At 37.3% G+C, this 21,067-nt stretch overlaps 13 protein-coding genes across 13 annotated transcripts; 6 read left to right on the forward strand and 7 right to left on the reverse strand.

Annotated features, from left to right (window-relative positions):
* Nucleotides 1-686: 686 nt before the first annotated feature.
* RHIMIDRAFT_278769 (alpha/beta-hydrolase) lies at nucleotides 687-3,100 on the reverse strand. The gene is made up of 6 exons (XM_023612778.1): nucleotides 2,674-3,100; nucleotides 2,322-2,620; nucleotides 2,211-2,266; nucleotides 1,651-2,156; nucleotides 1,408-1,600; nucleotides 687-1,348 (listed from the first exon to the last, which is right to left on the reverse strand). The coding sequence occupies exons 1-6, from the start codon at nucleotides 3,074-3,076 to the stop codon at nucleotides 973-975; spliced, it is 1,833 nt and encodes a 610-aa protein (XP_023468001.1). The 5' UTR covers nucleotides 3,077-3,100; the 3' UTR covers nucleotides 687-972.
* A 111-nt stretch (nucleotides 3,101-3,211) lies between these two features.
* Nucleotides 3,212-4,080, forward strand: RHIMIDRAFT_116693 (uncharacterized protein). Its single transcript, XM_023605334.1, has 3 exons — nucleotides 3,212-3,333; nucleotides 3,384-3,473; nucleotides 3,529-4,080. The coding sequence occupies exons 1-3, from the start codon at nucleotides 3,301-3,303 to the stop codon at nucleotides 3,862-3,864; spliced, it is 459 nt and encodes a 152-aa protein (XP_023468002.1). The 5' UTR covers nucleotides 3,212-3,300; the 3' UTR covers nucleotides 3,865-4,080.
* A 21-nt stretch (nucleotides 4,081-4,101) lies between these two features.
* On the reverse strand, nucleotides 4,102-5,762 carry RHIMIDRAFT_278773 (heterotrimeric G protein alpha subunit A). The gene is made up of 8 exons (XM_023612779.1): nucleotides 5,514-5,762; nucleotides 5,277-5,461; nucleotides 5,068-5,231; nucleotides 4,891-5,019; nucleotides 4,708-4,837; nucleotides 4,422-4,660; nucleotides 4,341-4,368; nucleotides 4,102-4,290 (listed from the first exon to the last, which is right to left on the reverse strand). The coding sequence occupies exons 1-8, from the start codon at nucleotides 5,632-5,634 to the stop codon at nucleotides 4,219-4,221; spliced, it is 1,068 nt and encodes a 355-aa protein (XP_023468003.1). The 5' UTR covers nucleotides 5,635-5,762; the 3' UTR covers nucleotides 4,102-4,218.
* Nucleotides 5,763-5,774: 12 nt separating this feature from the next.
* RHIMIDRAFT_213994 (uncharacterized protein) lies at nucleotides 5,775-7,822 on the reverse strand. Its single transcript, XM_023607261.1, has 9 exons — nucleotides 7,570-7,822; nucleotides 7,482-7,506; nucleotides 7,353-7,432; nucleotides 7,265-7,300; nucleotides 7,128-7,210; nucleotides 6,991-7,081; nucleotides 6,866-6,939; nucleotides 6,637-6,804; nucleotides 5,775-6,588 (listed from the first exon to the last, which is right to left on the reverse strand). Exons 1-9 carry the CDS (start codon nucleotides 7,809-7,811, stop codon nucleotides 5,930-5,932), a joined length of 1,458 nt encoding a protein of 485 aa, XP_023468004.1. The 5' UTR covers nucleotides 7,812-7,822; the 3' UTR covers nucleotides 5,775-5,929.
* Nucleotides 7,823-8,488: 666 nt separating this feature from the next.
* On the forward strand, nucleotides 8,489-8,890 carry RHIMIDRAFT_116751 (uncharacterized protein). The gene has a single exon (XM_023605335.1). The coding sequence runs from the start codon at nucleotides 8,495-8,497 to the stop codon at nucleotides 8,834-8,836; it is 342 nt and encodes a 113-aa protein (XP_023468005.1). The 5' UTR covers nucleotides 8,489-8,494; the 3' UTR covers nucleotides 8,837-8,890.
* A 491-nt stretch (nucleotides 8,891-9,381) lies between these two features.
* Nucleotides 9,382-10,234, forward strand: RHIMIDRAFT_305117 (uncharacterized protein; the record flags this gene model as incomplete). The annotated part of the gene is made up of 1 exon (XM_023614468.1): nucleotides 9,382-10,234. One exon carries the CDS (start codon nucleotides 9,382-9,384, stop codon nucleotides 10,015-10,017), a length of 636 nt encoding a protein of 211 aa, XP_023468006.1. The 3' UTR covers nucleotides 10,018-10,234.
* Nucleotides 10,235-10,995: 761 nt separating this feature from the next.
* RHIMIDRAFT_312512 (uncharacterized protein) lies at nucleotides 10,996-12,479 on the forward strand (the record flags this gene model as incomplete). The annotated part of the gene is made up of 9 exons (XM_023614807.1): nucleotides 10,996-11,008; nucleotides 11,133-11,212; nucleotides 11,272-11,469; nucleotides 11,531-11,612; nucleotides 11,656-11,733; nucleotides 11,795-11,914; nucleotides 11,961-12,060; nucleotides 12,114-12,304; nucleotides 12,358-12,479. The coding sequence occupies 9 exons, from the start codon at nucleotides 10,996-10,998 to the stop codon at nucleotides 12,477-12,479; spliced, it is 984 nt and encodes a 327-aa protein (XP_023468007.1).
* A 982-nt stretch (nucleotides 12,480-13,461) lies between these two features.
* RHIMIDRAFT_278783 (uncharacterized protein) lies at nucleotides 13,462-14,358 on the forward strand. Its single transcript, XM_023612780.1, has 2 exons — nucleotides 13,462-13,911; nucleotides 13,977-14,358. The coding sequence occupies exons 1-2, from the start codon at nucleotides 13,487-13,489 to the stop codon at nucleotides 14,101-14,103; spliced, it is 552 nt and encodes a 183-aa protein (XP_023468008.1). The 5' UTR covers nucleotides 13,462-13,486; the 3' UTR covers nucleotides 14,104-14,358.
* A 196-nt stretch (nucleotides 14,359-14,554) lies between these two features.
* RHIMIDRAFT_236284 (ubiquinol-cytochrome C reductase) lies at nucleotides 14,555-14,800 on the forward strand (the record flags this gene model as incomplete). Its single annotated transcript, XM_023608519.1, has 2 exons — nucleotides 14,555-14,713; nucleotides 14,765-14,800. 2 exons carry the CDS (start codon nucleotides 14,555-14,557, stop codon nucleotides 14,798-14,800), a joined length of 195 nt encoding a protein of 64 aa, XP_023468009.1.
* Nucleotides 14,801-14,940: 140 nt separating this feature from the next.
* RHIMIDRAFT_236285 (P-loop containing nucleoside triphosphate hydrolase protein) lies at nucleotides 14,941-16,101 on the reverse strand (the record flags this gene model as incomplete). Its single annotated transcript, XM_023608520.1, has 6 exons — nucleotides 14,941-15,201; nucleotides 15,266-15,351; nucleotides 15,403-15,627; nucleotides 15,672-15,794; nucleotides 15,850-15,988; nucleotides 16,039-16,101. 6 exons carry the CDS (start codon nucleotides 16,099-16,101, stop codon nucleotides 14,941-14,943), a joined length of 897 nt encoding a protein of 298 aa, XP_023468010.1.
* Nucleotides 16,102-16,219: 118 nt separating this feature from the next.
* RHIMIDRAFT_236286 (uncharacterized protein) lies at nucleotides 16,220-19,928 on the reverse strand (the record flags this gene model as incomplete). The annotated part of the gene is made up of 8 exons (XM_023608521.1): nucleotides 16,220-17,072; nucleotides 17,125-17,321; nucleotides 17,373-18,139; nucleotides 18,198-18,330; nucleotides 18,391-19,151; nucleotides 19,201-19,473; nucleotides 19,532-19,856; nucleotides 19,923-19,928. The coding sequence occupies 8 exons, from the start codon at nucleotides 19,926-19,928 to the stop codon at nucleotides 16,220-16,222; spliced, it is 3,315 nt and encodes a 1,104-aa protein (XP_023468011.1).
* A 227-nt stretch (nucleotides 19,929-20,155) lies between these two features.
* RHIMIDRAFT_278788 (uncharacterized protein) lies at nucleotides 20,156-20,361 on the reverse strand. Its single transcript, XM_023612781.1, has one exon. The coding sequence runs from the start codon at nucleotides 20,351-20,353 to the stop codon at nucleotides 20,162-20,164; it is 192 nt and encodes a 63-aa protein (XP_023468012.1). The 5' UTR covers nucleotides 20,354-20,361; the 3' UTR covers nucleotides 20,156-20,161.
* Nucleotides 20,362-20,496: 135 nt separating this feature from the next.
* Nucleotides 20,497-20,959, reverse strand: RHIMIDRAFT_278791 (uncharacterized protein). The gene has a single exon (XM_023612782.1). It carries the CDS (start codon nucleotides 20,878-20,880, stop codon nucleotides 20,713-20,715), a length of 168 nt encoding a protein of 55 aa, XP_023468013.1. The 5' UTR covers nucleotides 20,881-20,959; the 3' UTR covers nucleotides 20,497-20,712.
* Between the last annotated feature and the right edge of the window lie 108 nt (nucleotides 20,960-21,067).

The following is a 21,067-nucleotide window of genomic DNA, read 5'->3' on the forward strand; positions in this document are numbered from 1 at the left end:
TTTAAGAGATATCGTCGAGAATGGGCTTGGTGAAGCAATCAAAACTGCCAATAAGTCAAGAGTGAAGAAGTTTGCCACATCCCAATTTTAAATATATAAATATTACATAAATTATGAATGTATTCCCCGGGTTATTTTTCTAAAAAGTAGTCGAAAAGTTGGACATATCAGCCTAAAATATTTGGCAAAACTAGTCTTTTTTTCTGAACAATTTAGCCTCGAAAAAGTGGCCGGGATTTTCAAACATTCGATAAATTGAGAGTGGAAGCACTGTATCACATGTCAAAGCATAAAAAAGTCAACAAAAATAAGTGCTTTTTCTCTTGACTCGAGTACAAATAAAAAGAAAGAAAAATCCATCAAAGTAATAATAAAGGACAATCTTTTAAAATGATATCCCCACAAGTTGTACCGACAAGGGCGAACGAGTCAAGTAAGCAACCGGTATTTGAATTTGTATTGATTTCATACTCATCAAAAAGGGCATTTATTGTAGTTGTAGTTGACTGTTTATTCATCAACTATAGCTCTATCAATGAACCCAAGAAGAAATTTCAATTTAGTACCAAATGACTTGGATATTCGACTGACAGTCATTTAACTCTATACAATTGAACAGACAACAAAATAAAATGATATATAAATGAAAAGATCCTTGGTTTTTCTTTTTTTTTTTTTTCTTTATGTATTCCAATAGAATGACAAGTAGAAGAAGTGGTCAATATGAAATTAGATTAGAAGACACTTCTCCTGTTTGGTTACCTCCTATTTCAAGCTTATTATTACCTTCACCAAGCTATGGTCATCACCATACACTCTGTACAAGCAATCAAGCTTATATGCCCATTATACCTTACTTCTTTCATCACAAGCAATTTGGTATCGAAGCTTGTATGTTACAGCTACTTGAGGCAAGACAGACAAAACATTAAGAAAAAAAGAAGCGTTTTATATATATATATATAGAATAAATTAACCATTATGAACATCTACTATACTATATCTTCTGTCAAATGATCCTCGTTTCTTTGTATACATGTCTTGATCTTCATGTCCACCTTCTAATCCACCTGCGCCCATGATAATCCAATGAAGTTTACCTCTTCTTAAACTATCACAATAATCCGAAGGAAAGTGGTCATTTAAAAAGAAAGGAAACAGAATACGAAAGAGAATCCTAATCTGGTTTTCTCTTACAATTCTTTTTATCACATGTCGATTTAGCAACCCTGAGAGATGCAAGAACGAAATCGGCCGAACGGGTACTGGTTCATTTGTGTATGGGTTAGGAGGATAGAGTGTGATGTTGTAAGCTGAATCTATAAAGACAAGCGTACCAGGTGGAGTACTAATAAAGGTTAGAACTGTTGTCAAGTCTTTGTTGTTTCTTTTTTTTTTTTTTTTTACTAATAATCAAAAAAGGTAGGTATTCGTGGTATAATGTCATTATTGTAAGCATGATGGAATATTTTACTGGTCATCTTGGGACTAAATACTCTAGAAAATTCAGCATCGCCTATCTTGGGTTGTCCATATGTATATAATCCTGCAAAATGTTCAAGCAGAGGACTGTTGGATTGGAGCATTTTTCCAAGAAAGACTGTTTAAAAAGAGTAAGAAACATACTTGGCTCTTGTATATAGAACTCACTTGTCCCCATTGCTCCACCAAGTGAATGTCCTGTAATAAACAATCGCTTCTTCTTTTTAAAGGCTGATGTGCGTCCATGTGATGACAGACCGGATCCTCTAGATGCAGGCCTGGGATCACTTGACATGGATTGTTGAATAAGCTTCAAGATATACTCCTCTGCTTGTGCATACATGCTATGTGTTCTAATATCTTTATCAGGCCCAATCCAGGTGCTATCAATCGGTTCATTGACGTGATTAAATAGATTGATTGACAAGAAATGAAGGATCTTGGCTGCTCCTTTCAAAGCAGAAAGAATAGTTTTAAAGATGGATGTATTATTCAACACAATACGTAAAATAGGTCGTCTATCTGTCCCTTTTCTCTCCATTTTTTTTCGAGGCTCGCCCATGGCTTTCCAGAACCCTTGATGGACCTTTCCCATAGGCCCCCAGGCTGATTCTACTTTGGTCATTGTAAAGGTAATATTTGTAAGATAGTTTTGCATATTAAGTGGATTGGTTCTACCAAACAATTGCTTAATTTCTAGAAATGACATAATAATAAAAACTGATTACCCTCTAAACACAAGTAGGATATCATCATCTTTCTCGGTTATAAAAGCACAAATGTTCTACGTATATACACTGTCAGCCTCCCTTTCCTTTTTGTTTGTTTGTTGTATTTACTTTATATGCAATTGGACGAAAGGTGCGGTCAACATCAAACCCTGCTTTTCTCAATTCATGCTTAATGACTTCAACATCTTCATACACAAGCTTACTAGCAACCGCTAGTGTATAGGCTAATGACAACGAGTACTTGGGTCTTTTCAAGAGTGTCGTCAGCGCACGTGATTCATGCCCTTGTTGTTCTGTCATGCGTAGTTGCTTTCTTTGTCTAAACAGGTCACCGTCCTCTAAATACCTTGTTCTCGGAATAGAATCATCAAATAAATCAAGCTGTGGGTCCATTGCACTCGTGATGGCTATGATAATAATAAATTAGAAAAGCCCAAAAGAAGTTATAGGGTAGGCTTACAATAATACCGATTGGTCGCATGCTTTCCTACAAATAATCTCAGCAGTACTCGGATCAAATGATCGCTCATCAGGAGCACCACAAAGAAGGCAAAAAAGCCAATTCGAATAGCTGCTGAAAAGAGCGGTCGAAAGATGATTGATCGTGATAGGTACCGCGTCAAGGGCCGCAGGCATTGATTGGTATGGACGAGTAGTGACATCAAAAAGGGTTTACCATGTTTAAATGTCTTGTATCCGAGGAATAAAAAGGCAGATAGACCTAAACTGATGAATGACAACGCAAACAAGACAGTGGCTAGAAATGTGAAATGGGCATTTAATGCATAGAATCCAAATGCAGATGGTATGGAGGATACGATGAACGCGAGTACAAAGTATATTCGATTTCGTCCGTTGGCCATTATTTAAAGAAAGAAAGAAAGAAAAAGAAAGAATGAGGGGTAACACATATAAATGGAGTCAAGTCATGTGTGTCCTTATGATCTTTTGTATCAAACGGCTACGATGATCAAAACGGTTCATTCATAAGCCTCAAACAAACATTGGACTGATTATGCTGAATTTTAACCTGTAAAATTTTTTATATACTTCTTTAGCAGATCATAAAGTGTATTGAATTATAACAATGGACGATTCTGATTACGAGTATGAAGAAGAGGCAAGTTAACAAGTGAGATTTTATCTCTTAAAAAGACTAAAATAAATTAGACAAATTACGTACTCTTTAACGTGGGCACAACAATAACAGACGAGTACATTGACTCAGTATCAAAAACCCAAGGGGGCTGTCGAATAATTGCAAGATCATTCATACATTACTCTTGTTTTTTTTTCTCACGCATGTCTGTTTTAGGGATTACAAGAAGGGAAACCATATTTACAGATTGGAAATCAGTTCTTTGAAGGCGAGATTGACGATACAATCGGTACTCATTTACTATTCGAGATTCAAGAAAGCAAAAGAGAAACAACGGGTTTATTACCACTTCTGAGTTCTATGCGATCCAAGGATGATGATAAAAAGAAACAAAAGTACAACTTGACATTTGCTTGTTCTACAGACAAGATGGTACATTTTGATTCAGTCACATTAGAACCCAAGATGGATGCAGAGGCAATAAATGAAGCCAAGATGAAGGAAGAATCACAAAAGAGACAAAAAGATGAAATGGATAATATCTTTATGTAAACTTTTTTTCATTTAAATAAATTATAATATAAATATAACACAAGGAATTGCACATAATGCCATAGGTTGATACGAAGATCAATCCTCACCATTCTGTGCACCCAATCCCCGTGTGGTTATCTTCAATTGTTTGACGATTTCAATGTTTCAATGATAACTACCAAAGTAGCCATCTCACATGAATGCTTTTTATACCAATCGTTGAATTTAAGTGTTGTAAGTTGAATAAAAATGGATCCATATGGGCTTTATATACTTTTTAGAAGTGAAAAAAAATTTTTTATTCGACAGTCACGAATTAGCAGTAGTGGTATTAAGGGTAAAAGTAATGATGATGTTATGTGTAGAAGCATGTTAAAGCATGCCAGAATCTCGAAGTGCATTTTGTAACAGGGTTTCTTTGATGGCTGCAAATACAAATCGAATCTATATAAAGATGGTTAGTTTCCATAGCCATGTCTTTAATCTATACTCACATTTGATGTGTCTGTTGCTTGAGTGAGGCTAATAGAAAAAAAAATATAAGAGTCAAAAGTATAAATACACCGAGAACTTACTGTGGGTAAATGTTCAACTTATTTCTATTGCACTGCAGAAATCGCCAAAGGATGTATTTAGCTGCCTTATTTGCATCAGATCCACCACCATAATCAGGAAAGTAGTGATTAAGTGGGGATGATCTTACTTTAAGTTTAAATATGTCGACTTTGTTTAAAAAAAGCATAATTGAAGAATGCATGAACCATCTACTGTTCACAATAGAATCAAACAAGGCAATACTTTCCAACATGCGATTCTTTGATAATGTATAAATAGGCTGTTGTCTGTTTCATTTTAACTTACTTGATTTGATTCTTCTAATAACACTTGGTCATACTCACTTAGAGCTACACAGAATATAACAGATGTCACATTGTCAAAGCAGTGGATCCATTTTTTCCGTTCTGAGCGTTGACCACCTACATCAAACATACTTTAAAAGGAATCAGTATCACATGGTGATCTATACAATGTTTGTAATATTACTGTACAGAAAATCCTCCCATCTGAAATTGTATTTCAGTTATTCCAGTCGTCTTGAGTCTTGCCCGCAAGACATCTTGTTCATTTGGTATATAATTCGCTTGTCCTATTCGATCCATGGAATCAAAAAAACTATGACAAAGTTAGAGCTCACCTCTACATATATTATTATTAACTTACTATGGCGCTGAATCCATAATATAAAATGTTTTATCTCGCTTCTCAAAGTATGACAATACTGCCTTATCCTGCCATAATAATTTGATGATAGCTACTATCTCTGGACTTAATTGACTCTTGGGATTGCCCGATACTCGATATGCAAGTACTTTATCAACATTTTCCTATTAAAATAAGTAACACACTTTCTTTTTTTTTTTTTCACTTACTCGTAACTCTGCTTTTTCATAATCCACTCCCAACTTTGTCATGGCTTGAATCAAATCTTGAGCACTTTCGACCACATTACGATAAACAGTTGCTCTCCAAGCAAGTAGTTCGTCTGATGAATATCCATTCAAGTTGATAATCTTCATTTGCTTTAAAACAGTTGATTTACCAGACTCGCCACTTCCTGAATTAGATGTCAACACACTCTCTAGTAAAACTCTTAAGTTGTCCTTTACCCAATAGCAGTATTTTACACTCTTTTTCTCGAATTCCTCTTTCCTTCTCTAAATATCTATCGATTTCATTGCTTCTCTTTCGTTCTGAGTTATCTTTTTCTGAAGACTGGCATAAGCCCATGTTGCTATAATATATTTGTTTTAAAAGGGAATAAATAATGTCAATGGATTGACAGCTTATTTCAATAAATAAAGCCTTTTTATGTTGCTTTTTTGTTGTTGTTGCTGGCTACTTTGCTATGTTGTTTAATTAAAAAAAGGAAAAAAAAGAAAGAAAAAGAGAAAAAACGTTTTAGGTATATCTATGGATGTTTGTGTGTGTAAGACAACCGGAATTTTAAAAATAAACAAGCATGAAGCCATGTATAAATAGATATTTCTTTTCGTTTTACTTTTACAACAAATTAATGAATTAATTATAAAGCCATGACAGCAGCAATAGCCAAAGTAATGGTGAAGCCGAGCACGTTAGCTACCTTGACACCATCAGAGGTCTTACCTGAGGCAGCTTGTTGGGAATTGGTTGAAGAGGATGAAGAGCCGCCATTGGTTGTACTGTTGCTACTGACAGAGGTATTCGTGGACACTGGGACAGCTGTGTCTTGGTAAGCACAAGTGGTGTTGGAACACAAGCATTGACCAGCGATAGGGTCCCACCAGATACTGTCACAGTTGTTGGGGACAGGGTGGCGATACTTGGGGTCACTGCTGGCAACAGCACTAGATGGGGTTGGGTTATCGACCGTGGGTGCTGTCGAGGGACAGTTGTAACAGGTTGCCCAGTTCTGCACATTAAAGTTACACGAGTTCAAGAGATTGCCAGAAACAACTCCGCCGTTGGTCGTGATAGTTTCCAGTCCGTTACAGATTTCTTTTCCTGTGTTGGGTAAATTACACTGCATATAAGGCTGATCAGCTAATTTGCTTGCAGGAACAGGATTTTGCATCCATTGTAAGAGTTGCTCATTGCTAACGAACCAAACATCAGGCTTGCCTTGTAAAGATTTAATAAAGTCAACGACAGCATTCTTTTGACTGCTGACATCAGGAAGACCAGGAGAATTGGTCAAATGAGCTAATAATATGTTATTCATAGTACTTTTTATTTTTCATCACAACTTACTTGGATGGACGTAGATACCAAAAGGTTGACGGTTCCCATTATAATGTCTGTCAAAGTTAGTTTGAGACCATGTGGTGACATCAGAAGGTGTTCCAGCCAAGTAAACATCCATCAATTGAGGGATATCCTTGTTGTCGACAACAGCGTACATTGGGATTTCCCAGACACCTACATATGGATGAGTCTACTGTATAAACGAAAGAAAAAGAGAAAGAGAGAGGCACTTTACCGGGTAATTTAAGCTGAGAACCACACACGTTATTCCAGCAGTCATTAGCTAAACCATAATCCAAGGTATATGGCCTACAGAAATTAGAGTTAATATAGTGTATGATAGCAGTGTATCAGACATACCAGTAGCAATCATCAACAACGGCAGTAACAGAGGTATCATATTTAAATCCTTGCTTTGCAATTTCTCTCAATGTGTCCGTAGTATAATTCACTATTATTCATAAGCGTCCATTCTCCTCTTTTCTATTTAAACTTACAGAAAGGAGCACGGAAACCCTTGATTTTACCAAGAGGCACACCGCCATATTGGTTCAACATGGCACGAGCAGCTGCAATTTCTCTATAGTGTCACATGTTAATGCACTGTTGTTTATACAAATTAAATAAACTTTACTGAGCAGAAGGAGATCCAACATGAGTAAATGTATGACTATTAAACAAAAAAGTGTAAGCAAACATCAATAAGATATGTATAAACTTACTCGGCAACTTCATTTCCATTAGCATACCATTGCTGGACAAGAGCAAAGTCGGTGTATTGCATGGAAACATACCATGAGCCCTAGAGACGATGTTAAAAAAAAGTCGCACAAAGGGTTATTAAGCTTTACCTTTGCAGAACAACCATTGGGGTTCCTGTTGTATATTAAGGAGATATTGCATTAGTAAAGCATAAAAGAAAGTCTAATCAATACTTGCTTCACATTGAGTAAATCCTTGGCAGTAGCCAACAGATTAGGTTGAATTGAATCATCAAATGTGATAGTAACGAATTGAGGTACATCCTTTGGACTGAGGCCTGCAGGAGGGGATTGGGATGGACAAAGACAGTTTGGTAGCTTACAACTGTTGGGATCACAGGATGAAGTAGAATTAGTTTGAGCTTGAACTAGAGTTGTTGCAAGAGCAATGATAGCAGTGCTAATACCAAACAATTTCATTTTAAATGTATGAAAAGAAAAAGAAAAAGAAAAAAGAAGGAGTATAAAACGAATGGTTTTCTCCTTTAAATAAAAAGAGAGACAACAGGTGTCAAGATTATCCCAGGGACAATAATCAAACTCCTCTCTCTCCGTTTAAGCTCGTGTGGCTCGACTTTTTTTGAATCTCCCTGTAACAGCAGTTATTTGTGCTACATTTATTGTTTTCTCTTGAATATGTCGCTAACGATGATACGTTTTGTATGTGGCAACCTCATTCATTTGTATTTATAGGTATACACTTCCTTTTTTGGTTAAATTTCTTAAATTAAGACTATATATGTTTAAACAGCCGCTACAGTCGTACCTCGGTTAAATCATCCAAAGCCTGCATATATTCCCCAAGGAGAAAGAATGAGTGTCTCACGCCACATATGTTAGCTATGAATAATAGAAACAGACTAGATGTTTGTTCAAAAGAGCTATTATGAATTATATGACGTTAGATGGCATCACCATCAACAAAAAAAAAAAAACAGCTCAGTAAAGTGTAACGAAGCATGTCCCTGAATGCAGTAGGGATGCGAATAAGCAAGGTGAAAAAGAGGATGTCTATAGAGATAATTACTACGTCACATTTTTGTTCCGGAATTTTAGGCGCACCATACTTTTGCACCATCGTTTTACTTAAATACCCCACGAACATGGCTCTTTCCGCTAACGAATTTTCGCCTCCTAAAAAGACAACTTCGTCACCCACACAAACCAATAATACAAACTCTAACAAAACGTGGGCTCGCATTCTTCGAGGTAATGTGAAGACTTCTAGTCGAGGAGCTGGCCCTCTTACTACCACCTACCCTTCTATCACTTCTGTCACTGCCTCTTCCTCTAATTTACAACTCAGTCAGTTTGTTAATTACAGCCAGAGATCTTTCTTGAAAGAATCTGCTGACTCAAACCTGATTGACTTTACTCATGTAGCTGACAGACTCAAGTTTCTTACCGAGTCTTCTGTCGCTTGTAGTGGAGAAGATCATTTCTGATGTGTTATGGACGTCGTTCGTCGAGACTTTCACAGATATTTCGCTGAGATTCAGGCTTCACCTACATGTGAAAAAATTATTTGTTCTGATGGCATTATCTTACCTTCCTTCGATCAACCTTTTCGAGGATATCCATCTTTGCCTCCTGATGCTCATATCATTAAAATCGGCATTGCCAAATTTTCAGGGCAGTATGGTCGAGACAAACTCGGTTTGCGCGAACTTCAGCAGGACATGCACGCCAATTTGTCTAAATTTGGTCAAATTGTGGATTGTGGCATTGTACGTGACTTAACCGGCCTTTACACTGGTAGAGGTTATGCAGTATTAGATATTAGTCAGACAAACCTAGTACATGCTTTAACTCGTGCCGTTTCCTGGCAGTATACACCCTGCCGTACTGATCGTATGAACCCGACAAAAGTTGAAGTGTATGCTATATGGAACTCGATAGGACCATATTGTCGCTATTGTCACAGCTCTGAACATGCTCTTGTGGGCTGTGAGAAGAAAAATCGCATATTTTCTGTTACAACTGTAACGCTATGGGCTACTTGGCGCGACAATGTCCTCGTTGTAATGGATCTCCGTCTGGGGAAACCAGTAACAAACGTCTCTATCAGACGCCTATTCAAGTTCCCCTTACGTCCGTTGTTATTCCTGCCGAGCCCTCCATTTACCTACCACCGGAGCCTGATCTTATCAATGTCATCTCTTTGGAAACCTCTCCCGGAGTCATAACTGAAGAGATCACACGCTCTTTGGCTACGTCTTCCACACCTGTAGTTGAAGAGACCTCATTTTCTTTGGCTTCTTCTCCTTCACGTATACGAACGTCGGCAGTCTCTAAGTATGCAACGGCACCATACACTAGTACTCGTTCCCACTCGACTGTCTCTTCCCATCCGCGAGAATCCACGACTAAGACGTCCTCACCTCGCGCTACTTGCTCCAGCTGTAGTGCTGAGGGACATCAACGTAAGACTTCCAAACAATACCCACACTATACTGCTCCATCCAAAAAAGGAACCACTTCGTCCGTTCCTGCTAGCCCTGCAGTAAGCGCGATTAATGAACCTTCTGAGGATATTGATATGGATGGATCTACTGATGAGTCCCATGAATTGTTGCTTGCTTCACCTAACATTTTCATGGGTGATGTCGTGTTTGACCACGTCTAATACTAACCTTTACTCGTGAGATTACATTTGACTGAATTACATGTACCTTGATTAGCACCCCGACTTTTTCAGACAACTGTTTGAGTTGAAGTTACTTTTATGTTTGTTTTTATGTTTGAACAGCACTTTTTATTTAATTGATTAAAAATATGAATTATGACAAATGATTATATTTCTTACGTGTTTTGTTCCTTGCTAATGTTTTTATAGTTTACATAAATTAACACCTGGTTAAAAGAGGTACTGAACTCAAGGTGTTGCTTTAGTTTTTATAGGAAATCAAAAGGTTATTGCTGGACAAAAACTGAATTCCAATTTTATTCTGCTCTTTTTCACCGGTAAGCGAACATTTAATTAGATGTTTAAATATTTTTGCAGTTGGGAGAGATGTTGCCTTTTTGGTTTTTACAGTACCCAAAGTAAAATCACCGTTTTGGTGATAGCTTCTTTGTAAGCAATCACTCCAAAGACCCCTCTTATCGAGTTAGCAACTCTGAGAACGCTCATTCTATTCTGATGAATGCCTCACACTTTTATTCTATGTATATACTGAATAGTTGATTGAATAGCTCCAATTAAGAATGAGTAAGGTGTAAATGATGATTTTTTGTTTATTTATGGAAAGAAAGGGGTAACACACTTTTTTACGAAAAGCTTTGCTCTAGCAATTTCATTATGATTAAAAAAGGCTATAATTTGTATTACTATGAGGGACATTTTGTAGTTTTTTAGGCTCAATAAATAAGATTAGATATACTATTACACTTAATCAGACAAAGTGACCTTACGAAGATAAAAAAAAGTCTACTTTTTCCAGGAGAACAACATTGTGGTTATTTGAGGCGAGATTTGGTCTATGGAGTGTTCTTTAATGCTATACAATAATAGTTTTTATTGATTTGAGCATCTATTTTGTTACAACTATGATGTGCTTTTGGTTTACTGATACGATTTTTAACAACTTTTTCTACATGCAGAATGACCACATATGGTATGTTGGAACAGATTGATCGCCCTCTGACAACATGAAGAGCAAAGAAATTAACCACATTATAAAACGCCTTGAAATATTTTATCTCTTATTTTCTCTCTTTCTTTCAAAACAAAGTTGGAAGCCCCTTTTAGAAGTTGTCAAAGCTTTGTCAGAAAATGCAAAGTATCAAGCATATTAAATAATAATTACCCTGATTTAAGAGTAAGTGTATAAGACAGCCATGAATATATCTCTACTTTTCCTTAACTCATTTATATTAGCAATTACTAAGAGACATTGCTGAAGAGCAAACTATACTTAGACAAGATGCTTCTAATATGGCCTATTTTTTAACATGCAAGGCACTTGAACCCGACGAAACTGATGAGTATGTACTGAAATCGGTCACAAAGCCTCAACTCTGGGGCCATATGTATAGGATAGTTTCCTCTACACCTATTGAAGAGACTAGATATGTGGTAATTAGCAAACTTTTAGTTAAAAAGAGTGCGACTCACAATATTTTTAATTGCTATGTAGTTCTATCATCCATTCGTACAAGCAAATTTTGCCTCATTTGATGCTTTAAGGCGTCACCCTGTCACTGGAGGCTATATAGACAGTTTGTGAATATAAGTTGAATTAACTAAAATGAAAATGTATAGAGCACCTTTACGGCATACCAAAGCTAGATAATTTACATGGGGCAATAGCTACTTCATATTCTACTAAAATGTGTACAAGTAAGTATGCTTCAAACTGCTATTATCCAAAAGATTTTAATATACCTATCCTATACTTTAGATGTGAAAGGTCATTTGGCTTTGAACTTGCATATATTTCCCAAAAGAGTGATCAAAGGATATATAGGAAAACATAACGAAGATAATACTGATAACAGCGCCTATATTCCTTTAAAGATGAGTAAGTACATTCAGTTAATATTGAATAACCAATAACATTTTTTTAGGTTCCAAGATACTGCAAAGTATAACCACATACACACCTTTTATAGATGAAGAAAAACAAGAAGAATTTGATGGGAACATGGATGCAATTGAATTCTACAAGTAATGGTTTATTATAAATATGACATAGATAAGCTAAGAAAGAAACTACATAGCTTACAACAAGCAAAGTATTGTGAACTCTTTTCCCCAATGACGGAAGAAAAACTACAAGACTATGAAACAGCAGCCACAAAATCAGGACTGTACATTCGATATTTTAAATCGTTATTACAAGATATTGAAAACTACAGTGTTGATAACGTCAAACGATTCTCTCTACTGCCAATTGCACCACAACAAATTGGTAATTCTTTTGTTTTAAAATCAAAAACGATTAGCATTACTTACTATCAACAGTCCATGTCTCCATTTCTTCTGATGCTTTTTATCAACTCTTGAAAAGGGCATATAATGAAAAGTTCAACGTTCCAGACGCAACAGTTGTATCCGAAGGATCAAGCATTCGTCCAAATGTATAATTAACAAAACGAAGCCCATATCCTAAATTAATCTCTTTCTCTAAATAGGCAGTATCGTTTATAAGAAAAACAGATTATGCGAAACAGTACAAATATCTTATTTGGAAAGAGCAGCTCTAGGAAGAAATATTTAATTTAGATCATGTACAGCGAAGAAGATCAAGAGGTAACAACATATAGTATACTAAAGTACAAGTCTAAACGCTTGAGCTTTCTATAGTCCAAGATACTTCAAAGTCAACCAACGTCTGCTTTGATTACGGTTTTGAAACAGATGGCCATATGATCAGCCTACGATTTCGTAAATCAGTTTCATCCAGATCAGGTATGTAGGCATAGAGATCTAGTATCATGATGAGAATATAAGAGAGCATAGCTAATACGAACTTATAAATAGAACACACCGTCCACACATTTGATGAACTTAATAAGTTACCCCGGCGCCTTGATCCTTCCAACTGGACGAGAGACTTGTACACTCTTTCTAAAGAGCCAACCGGGCTTTTCTTGAACGACCGTATCATAGGAATAGATCCTGGTAAGTAAATTTATAGTTCTATTTTGTTATGACCTAAATATGATTTTTAGGACACCGAGACCTCGTTACATGCGTTGATACTGATTCTGAGCTTACAAGCAAGGCCCTAAGAAAAGCGCATTCGTTTTCTATTTCGAACGCCCAATATCAGTAAGTAATGTACCGCAAAATTTATAAATCGCTACTAATCCATGTCTCTTTCATGTAGAGAACAGTGTGGGTTTAAATGGGCAATATAAGCTGAGCTCAAGTCAAGAAAAAATGCTGCACATTCAAGCCATCTATAACCTAATACCTTCACCAAAAGTATTTTTCAGATTTAAGTTTATGGAATATATTAACGTCATTTCAGCAACTCGCAATATGTCAGTGATAATGGGAGGGTTTATATTATGATATGAATACTGATACATATCTCATAGTGTCTTTAACTTTAACAAAAAATAGACATAGAGAAAACAAAGGCTATATGTATTCCAATAAGAGGATTGCCTTGCACAATGTTACCGAAACAATCATTGGAAAACTTGACCACAGCGTAAAGCTTCATTCAAAACTGATTCATAAATCAACAGAGAAGAAAAGAAGTAACAGAAGAAAGAAAAACAAGATTGCTTCAAATGAAGGGTGTTGCCTACGGAGACGCTTCAATTTCTGCAAGCATGAAATCCAGAGCTCCAATACCAGTGAAGGCAATTTTTACAGCATGAACAACTGTCATCAAAACATCAATGAGCCTAACTTATCTAACTATAAGGGGGTACAAATGGCGCTTTCCAAAAAATGTATAGTTGTTAAGGTAGACGAATATAGAACAAGCAAAGTGTGCAGCAGCTGTGGTAATGAGTTACAAAATTGTTATGAACTAGCGAGCTCCATGGCTTGTTATCACAGGTACAAGATTAACCATAGATACCCATTTTGTGGGATATGTAGAATCTAAATCCTAATAATCATAGAAAAAGAAGAAGGCTGAAAAATGAAAAGAGAAGTAGACAAGTCTGTTTGGGGGCAGACAAGAAAATTATGTGCAAGAGTGGCGAGTGTGTCGAAAGAAGAGTACCAGGTATTTTCAAAGGAATTTAGAATGTAGAAATGTTAACAATGAAATAGCCCAGCAGCAGAGCATTTACCCATTGAATGTGTGCAGTCACTGTTCAGTTGGTAATCGTATGCGAGTAAGTCGAATATCTGTTTTTTATATGTACTAATAACTTGATACAGTTTCGATAGATCTGGAATCGAGATGTGAATGCAGCAAGGAATATTCGGTCAATTTTGACAAACTATATTTCATCTAGCTACGATATTCAATCAAGACCAGAATCACTTCAAAGAGGCACAAGAAATGTGTAGGGCTTTTAAGACAAGCCACTCAGACTTTTTTATTGGGCCTACTAATTTGGTAAATGGAAAACCAAAAAAAAGTGACGTAACTAATGTCATTTTTAGGGCGTGCGCTTAAAATTAGTCCGGAGTTATTGGACAGGGGGCGACTCATTGAACTACAAATCTTTCTTTCTTACATTCAAACACCATGCCTGCTGCTGCTTCCTCTGGATTGTCTCGTACCATTTACAACACCATCTTTAAGAAGAACTCTGTCTTTGTTACCACTATCTTTGCTGGTGCTATTGCTTTTGAAGTTGGCTTCGATACTCTTGCCGACAAGGTCTGGGATAACCTTAACAAGGGCGTAAGTTATGCTGTAAACAAATACACCCTTTCCCTAACTCATATTAAATAGAAACAATGGAAGGATATCAAGGACAAGTATGAATAAGCTTGTTTTCCAAACATTCAGCCTTAGAACCAATAAAATGAAAAAAAATACATCAACACACAGCCAGAGAGACTATATATACATATTACAGCCATATGCATTGACAGATCACTGCAAAAAGTTTATCAATAAATGTGGCTTTATTTGCTAGGTAGACTGTCTAAAATGTTTTTTGCAATCGAACGATAATGGTTTGCGAATGGACTATCGGGCTGTGAGATAACGATAGGTTTACCAGCGTCTGACAATTGACAGATATCAGCGTGAAGTGGCACTTGGCCTAGCAAAGGTAACTTCATTTCTTCGGCCATACGTATAGCCCCATCATGACCAAAGATGTGTGTTTCGTGTTGACAGTTGGGACAGATGAAGAGTGACATATTTTGAACTAGTCCCAGCACCTAAGTTTTTTTTTTGTTTTCTATTGTTATAAACTATGCATGTATGTAAAAGGGTCCAACTTACTGGAACATTGACTTTTTTAAACATGTTGGTACCCTTGACTGCATCAATTAATGCAATATCTTGTGGTGTAGAAATGATGACAGCTCCTGAGATAATAGCATGTTAATGTTTAATACATGTATTAGAATGCAACTCACCATCTACTACCACTTGTTGACTAATGGTCAATTGAACATCACCCGTGCCTGGTGGCATATCTATTACTAATAAATCTAATTGACCCCAGTCTACTTGATGCAATAACTGCTGTAATGCCTTCATGACCATCAACCCTCTCCACACGACAGGCGCTTCTTGATCAACCAAGAATCCCATGGACATACATTTGACGTTATAGTTGGTCAGAGGCACCAACCGGTCACCTTGTTTACATTAGCCATAGCAAAAGACAAGATCGTCCTCTTACCTTTCTCGGTTAAATCAGGCTCTCCTTTCAGATTCATCAATTTGGGTATAGAAGGACCAAAAATATCTGCGTCTAAAATACCCACCTTCATCTTCATGCCTGCTGCTGCAAGAGCAATATTGACTTTCATACTAGTTATTCCATTTTTCTTTCATACTGTTTTTAATTTTTATATTACCTGCTGTTGTCGATTTACCCACACCGCCTTTTCCTGAAGCTACTGCAATCACATTCTTTACACCTGCAATGGGCATCTTTTTTGGTAATCCTCTTTGTGCTCTGGGTATAGTAGGTGCTGGTTTATGACCTGGTAAGCCCTTTAGAAGCGATTAACTAAAGGCACAAGGTTTCTTTAATTTTATATTACTAGAGGATTTTCATGAAGTAACGGCCTAAATGTTGAAAAAGTTCGTCTTGAAATCTTGAACATGTCAAAACAATTAAGAAAAAAGGAGAGGACTTTTTTTTATTATTTGAGCGAAAGGAAAAAAGGACGCACAAAGTCGTGTCTGTAGTTGAAATAGTCTTTATATATATATATGTGTATTTTATGCAGAAACCCAATCAGCGACATAAGAGAAGTTTTGGAATTCTTGTTGCTCAACACGATTGAGTGTAGCATCAATAGGTGTGAGTGCAGGTGTTTCATTCGTGAATTCTTCATCAAAGTTTGAGGTATCAAGACGTCCAGAAACTGAAGGATAGAAAGGAGGAGGGATACGTTTGTTAAGGATATCCTCCCAAACGACACCACGGAAGAAGGGATGTCTTTTAATAGGAGCTGCATCATCAGGGCCACCACCCAATCTTCTATTAGGATCACGTTGCAGTAATTGCTGACAGATTGAGATTGAATCACTAGACATATTGATAGGGTATAAAATATCGTCTTCTAAAATAGCATCAAATATTTCGTCTTCATCTTCACCACGGAAGGGGGATTGTCCGAGCAACATTTCGTAGATGAGTACACCATATGCCCACCAGTCAACAGCACGACCATAGTTTTGTTCTCGCAAGATTTCAGGTGCCATGAATTCAGGTGTACCACAGAACGTTCCTGTCGTGTTGCCGTATCCCATATTTTCCTTACAGAGACCATAATCTGCCATCTTGATATGTCCATCCAAGCCGAGCATGATGTTATCCAGCTTGAGGTCACGGTAGATAATACCTTGGCTGTGGAAATATTCAAGAGCGAGCAAGACTTCACAGGCGTAAAATTTGGCTCGTCGTTCAGAGAACTGGCCTCGTTGAATGTGCCACATCAAGTCACCACCATTGACGTACTCCATCACAAAGTACACACGACTTTCAGTTTGGAAAGTTGAGTGCAAGTTGATCAAGAATGGGTGTCGAGCGCGATTAGCAGCTTGGAATACGCGTTTTTCGGATCGAACGCTAAAAAAGTAATCTAAATATGGCCGCATTTGGATTTTTTTTTTCTTGTTACCTTTCGATTTCGTCGTTGTCAATAATAAATCTCTTTTTCAACATTTTAATGGCGTAAAGTTGTTTATCGTACTTGTCTTCTGCCAACATGACCTTGCCAAAGTTACCTTTACCGAGAACAGCCAAGAAACTAAAGTTTTCTAATGCCACCTTACGTTTCATACCAGGCTGTTTAGGTGGTCCTTGCATGTGTTGTCCCTAAAGAAATGATAAGCAAAAAAGAAAAAAGAAAAGCATTTTTCTTTTTACTTGAGAAACAATTTGTTGTTGCTGCTGTTGTGGTTGTTGTTGATAAGGACTCATTGGCTGAGAAGGAGGACGCATCATCATTTGCTGCTGTTGTGGAGATGGCTGTTGTTGATATGGACTATATGGCATTTGGGGTCTCATTTGTTGTGGCTGTTGTTGAGGGTAGTATTGTTGGTATCTGGGATCAACATTGGGTTGAGCTGGGTTATATCCATATGGTGATTGGGGTGGCTGTCCATGAGGTGGGAGCATAGGAGGACGCTGTTGTTGTGATGGTGATTGTTGTGGTTGTTGCTGTGGTGGATATATCCTTGAAGGCTGAGGCATGCTCATGGGTTGTTGTTGAGGTGAATAAGGAGGATAAGGCTGTTGATGTACAGGTTGCTGATGCACAGGCTGCTGATGCACAGGCTGCTGATGCACAGGTTGTTGTGGATGAGGCTGTTGAACATTATTATTGTACATCGTAGGAGGTGTCTGAGGTACGGCAACAGGGCTCTTTGGTGGTGGAACAGGTGGTGATTGAGGCGATGCTGGACTTACAGAAACTTGGGAAAGCTGGTTCACGAGGTCTTCTTCAACAGATGATACGACTTCTTCTGTCTTTTCCGTTTTAGATATACGGTTGCTAGAAGATTTGGATTCCAATGTCTTGCGCTTAGCAGCGGCTTTGATCTCAGCAAGCATCTGGTTTGCCATTTCCATGCTAAGGCCACAGAAATCGGGAACATAGCGCTCGCAACGTGTGTGAGCGGTGATACCACACTCTATACGTATTACTCCTGCGTTAGATCTACATCAACATTCATAACAAAAAGTACTTACCAGAGCATTTCTTTGAACCACGAGAGCCCAAAGGCAGCATATAACCACAGTGACAACACCAATTAGCGCCGATGTTTGTGATGGGTTCGAATCTATGAGGAATCTTGTGGTTGAGCTTATCTTCGTCAGATACCTATGATTGACGCGTAATGATAAGCACTGTGTTTTTTTTACTAAAGAGAGAAATACTTACAGTTTCTGTAGAATTAGAAACACATTTGGTGACAACCTTGCTTGAACATTTCTTATGACACGTGTATTCACAATCTTCACATTGATAGCCGCTGTTAACAAAGAATTCTTGACAGAGAGCGCACTTCATGACATTATAGAATCTGTTTTCTACAAACTGATGTCCATTCACTTCGACCACTTCCTCACGACGTTGACGAACAGCACCAGCACGACCCAGTTTGTCCATAGGACGACGATTGCCTTCAGCACGGACAAAATTTAGACGAAGGGCGACTCTGCCAACAGGTTCAACATCAAACCATGCCTCAATACCGCCCTCTGCTTGGTTGACAACAGCGGGTTGAGGCAAGGTGGGGCTATCATTAACTGCACCTTGGGTCATCTGCTGTCTTTGTTCAGCCAACACCCACTGGGGTCTTTTTCTCTTTCTTAATCCTTCAGTGATGTCGGTAATTTTGAGCCAGAGAATACCGATGGGTAGAGATTTTTCGGTGGATTGATCGTATATGCTGATTTCAATTTCTGAGGCCTTATTGACGTGAGTCTCGCACAATTCGTTCCATTTATCGTTCTTTGAGGGTCGTGAACGAAAGACGATTTGATTATCGATCTTGACAAAGACGACTGTAGACGGAGTACGAATCAGACGAGTAGGAGCATGTGCTAGTTCACATGCTTCGAGTATCTCCAGTTGAAGTTTACCAGTTACTGGCCTTCTAAATCCAGGGGGTAAACGGGCGGAAGGTGGAGTCTCTAATTCTATATAGACGATTTAGCCCTTATAACATACACACACATACGCACGTACCATAGTCATCTTCATCGCCTCCTTCGCCAATGTATAAACTTTTGTATTTTCTCAAAGCCGAGTTCAACAAACTTAACTTTTCCATGCTCTCAGACATTTTGTCTTGAACGTCTGTACGATTTTTTCGATCTCCTGAAGGGTTTCTCTCGAGCACTTCGGCCATTCCTTTGATACCTTTGAGTACTGTCTTTTCAACATCAAGCTTATATTCCAATTCATGTAACTTGAGTGATACTTTGGGCTTATTATACGGAGTTTCGGACATCAAAAGGTCTAATAAAATCCATCATCAACCATCTCTCTTTTTTTTTTTTTCTATAAAAATATTTACCAAGGTTGGAGTACTTTTTTTTATTTGAGACTGATTGAACCAATGCTGTTACGTTGGCTGTGATCGAACTAGTTCTTGGCGGATGGTCTTGTGGTAAGGCCAGTGTTCGTTGGGGGGCATCTTCATTATTTTCGGGAGGCCCTTCCTCTTGTCTTAGCTCTAGTCGATGTAGTTCCTCGGTAAAGTAATCAATGTATTTTTGATATTCTTTTATCTGAGTTTCACAATCGGATATAACGTTCTTATCCTTTAATAAAGGACGCATCTGTATGAACTTGTCTCTCATAATTCGATTATGTTCGATTTTAGCCTCCAGCTCTGCTATCTAAAAGGGAAGAGAGAGAAGGAGACAAGGGTTATTTTTTAGATACATCTTTGTATTTTCTATTACCGTCATTGGATCAAGTATTGTTTATTTATAGAAGGAAAGAAAAAGAAAAAAGAAAAAAAAAAAAAAAGAGAAAGAAAGAGTGAACGAGGAGGGAAAGAAAAGAAGAAGAAAAAAAAAAAACATGTGTAATTTAATGTGGCACCAAATAAAAAAAAAATTGCAGTACCTTTTTCTTTGTTTCTTTTTTCTTGAAAGTAAACGCATATTTTGATTCTTCAAAAGCCATGAAGTAACTGTATTTAGCAGAGAATTGCTTTAATAAGGCCCTTTATATAAACTATGGTATTCCTTCTTTGTTTGACAATGTTTAACAAGCAAATGTACCATGAAACACCATTGCCCTGAACTTGTAACCTTCTTTTTTTTCGCACTAAATCAAGCGGATAAACTGCAATATTGTTGGTTATTCCGGATAATGCGCCACTTGTCATGTTATGTGTGTGGACTTGTAGTTTGATGACACTCTATTGTCGTCTTTTTTTTCTTTTTCTTTTTCAAACAAACTTACTCTCAAACTGTTTAAGTGCCCTTGACATATAGATCATAGCTTGAGAAAAGAGGTCCATATTTTAGCATGATCTGTATAATCGATGACCATTAACTCTCTGTAATTCTCTTGTTTGTAAATTTTAAGAATTGCTTGTGCAACGCTTGTGTAATGCTAAGATTTTTTTATTTCTTTATACTCTTGCAACTTGCTCGTACACTACATATACACATGTCCTTATTTTGTGTGATCCTTGTATACAGTCAGTTTGTAAGTTAACTCAAATCACCAGGCACTGCATAGCTACGCCGTCATTGCAGGAATATGAACTATAAAGAGATAATAAACCAATTGAAAAGAATTAGATATGGAGCAAATCCATTTTCGTTTTTCTACCATAATATTCCAAAAAAAAAAGACTGTTAGACAATTTAGCAAGAGACACACAAGTTGTGTGAATTTTGATGACATATTAGGACATGTTACTACGTTGATAGATCTCAGTCCTGCATTTGTTTAGGACAAGCAGAAAGAAAGTTCAGTATTACAGGCAGAAATATTATATTGGCCACGAGAATTGAATATGGCGCGTTACATACTTTGTCATATTATTCTTTCATATAGCAATAAGCGTTACCTACTTATTGAGCAGTGTGTC

Source organism: Rhizopus microsporus (genome assembly GCF_002708625.1).
Source record: "Rhizopus microsporus ATCC 52813 unplaced genomic scaffold scaffold_5, whole genome shotgun sequence".
Lineage (NCBI taxonomy): Eukaryota > Fungi > Mucoromycota > Mucoromycetes > Mucorales > Rhizopodaceae > Rhizopus > Rhizopus microsporus.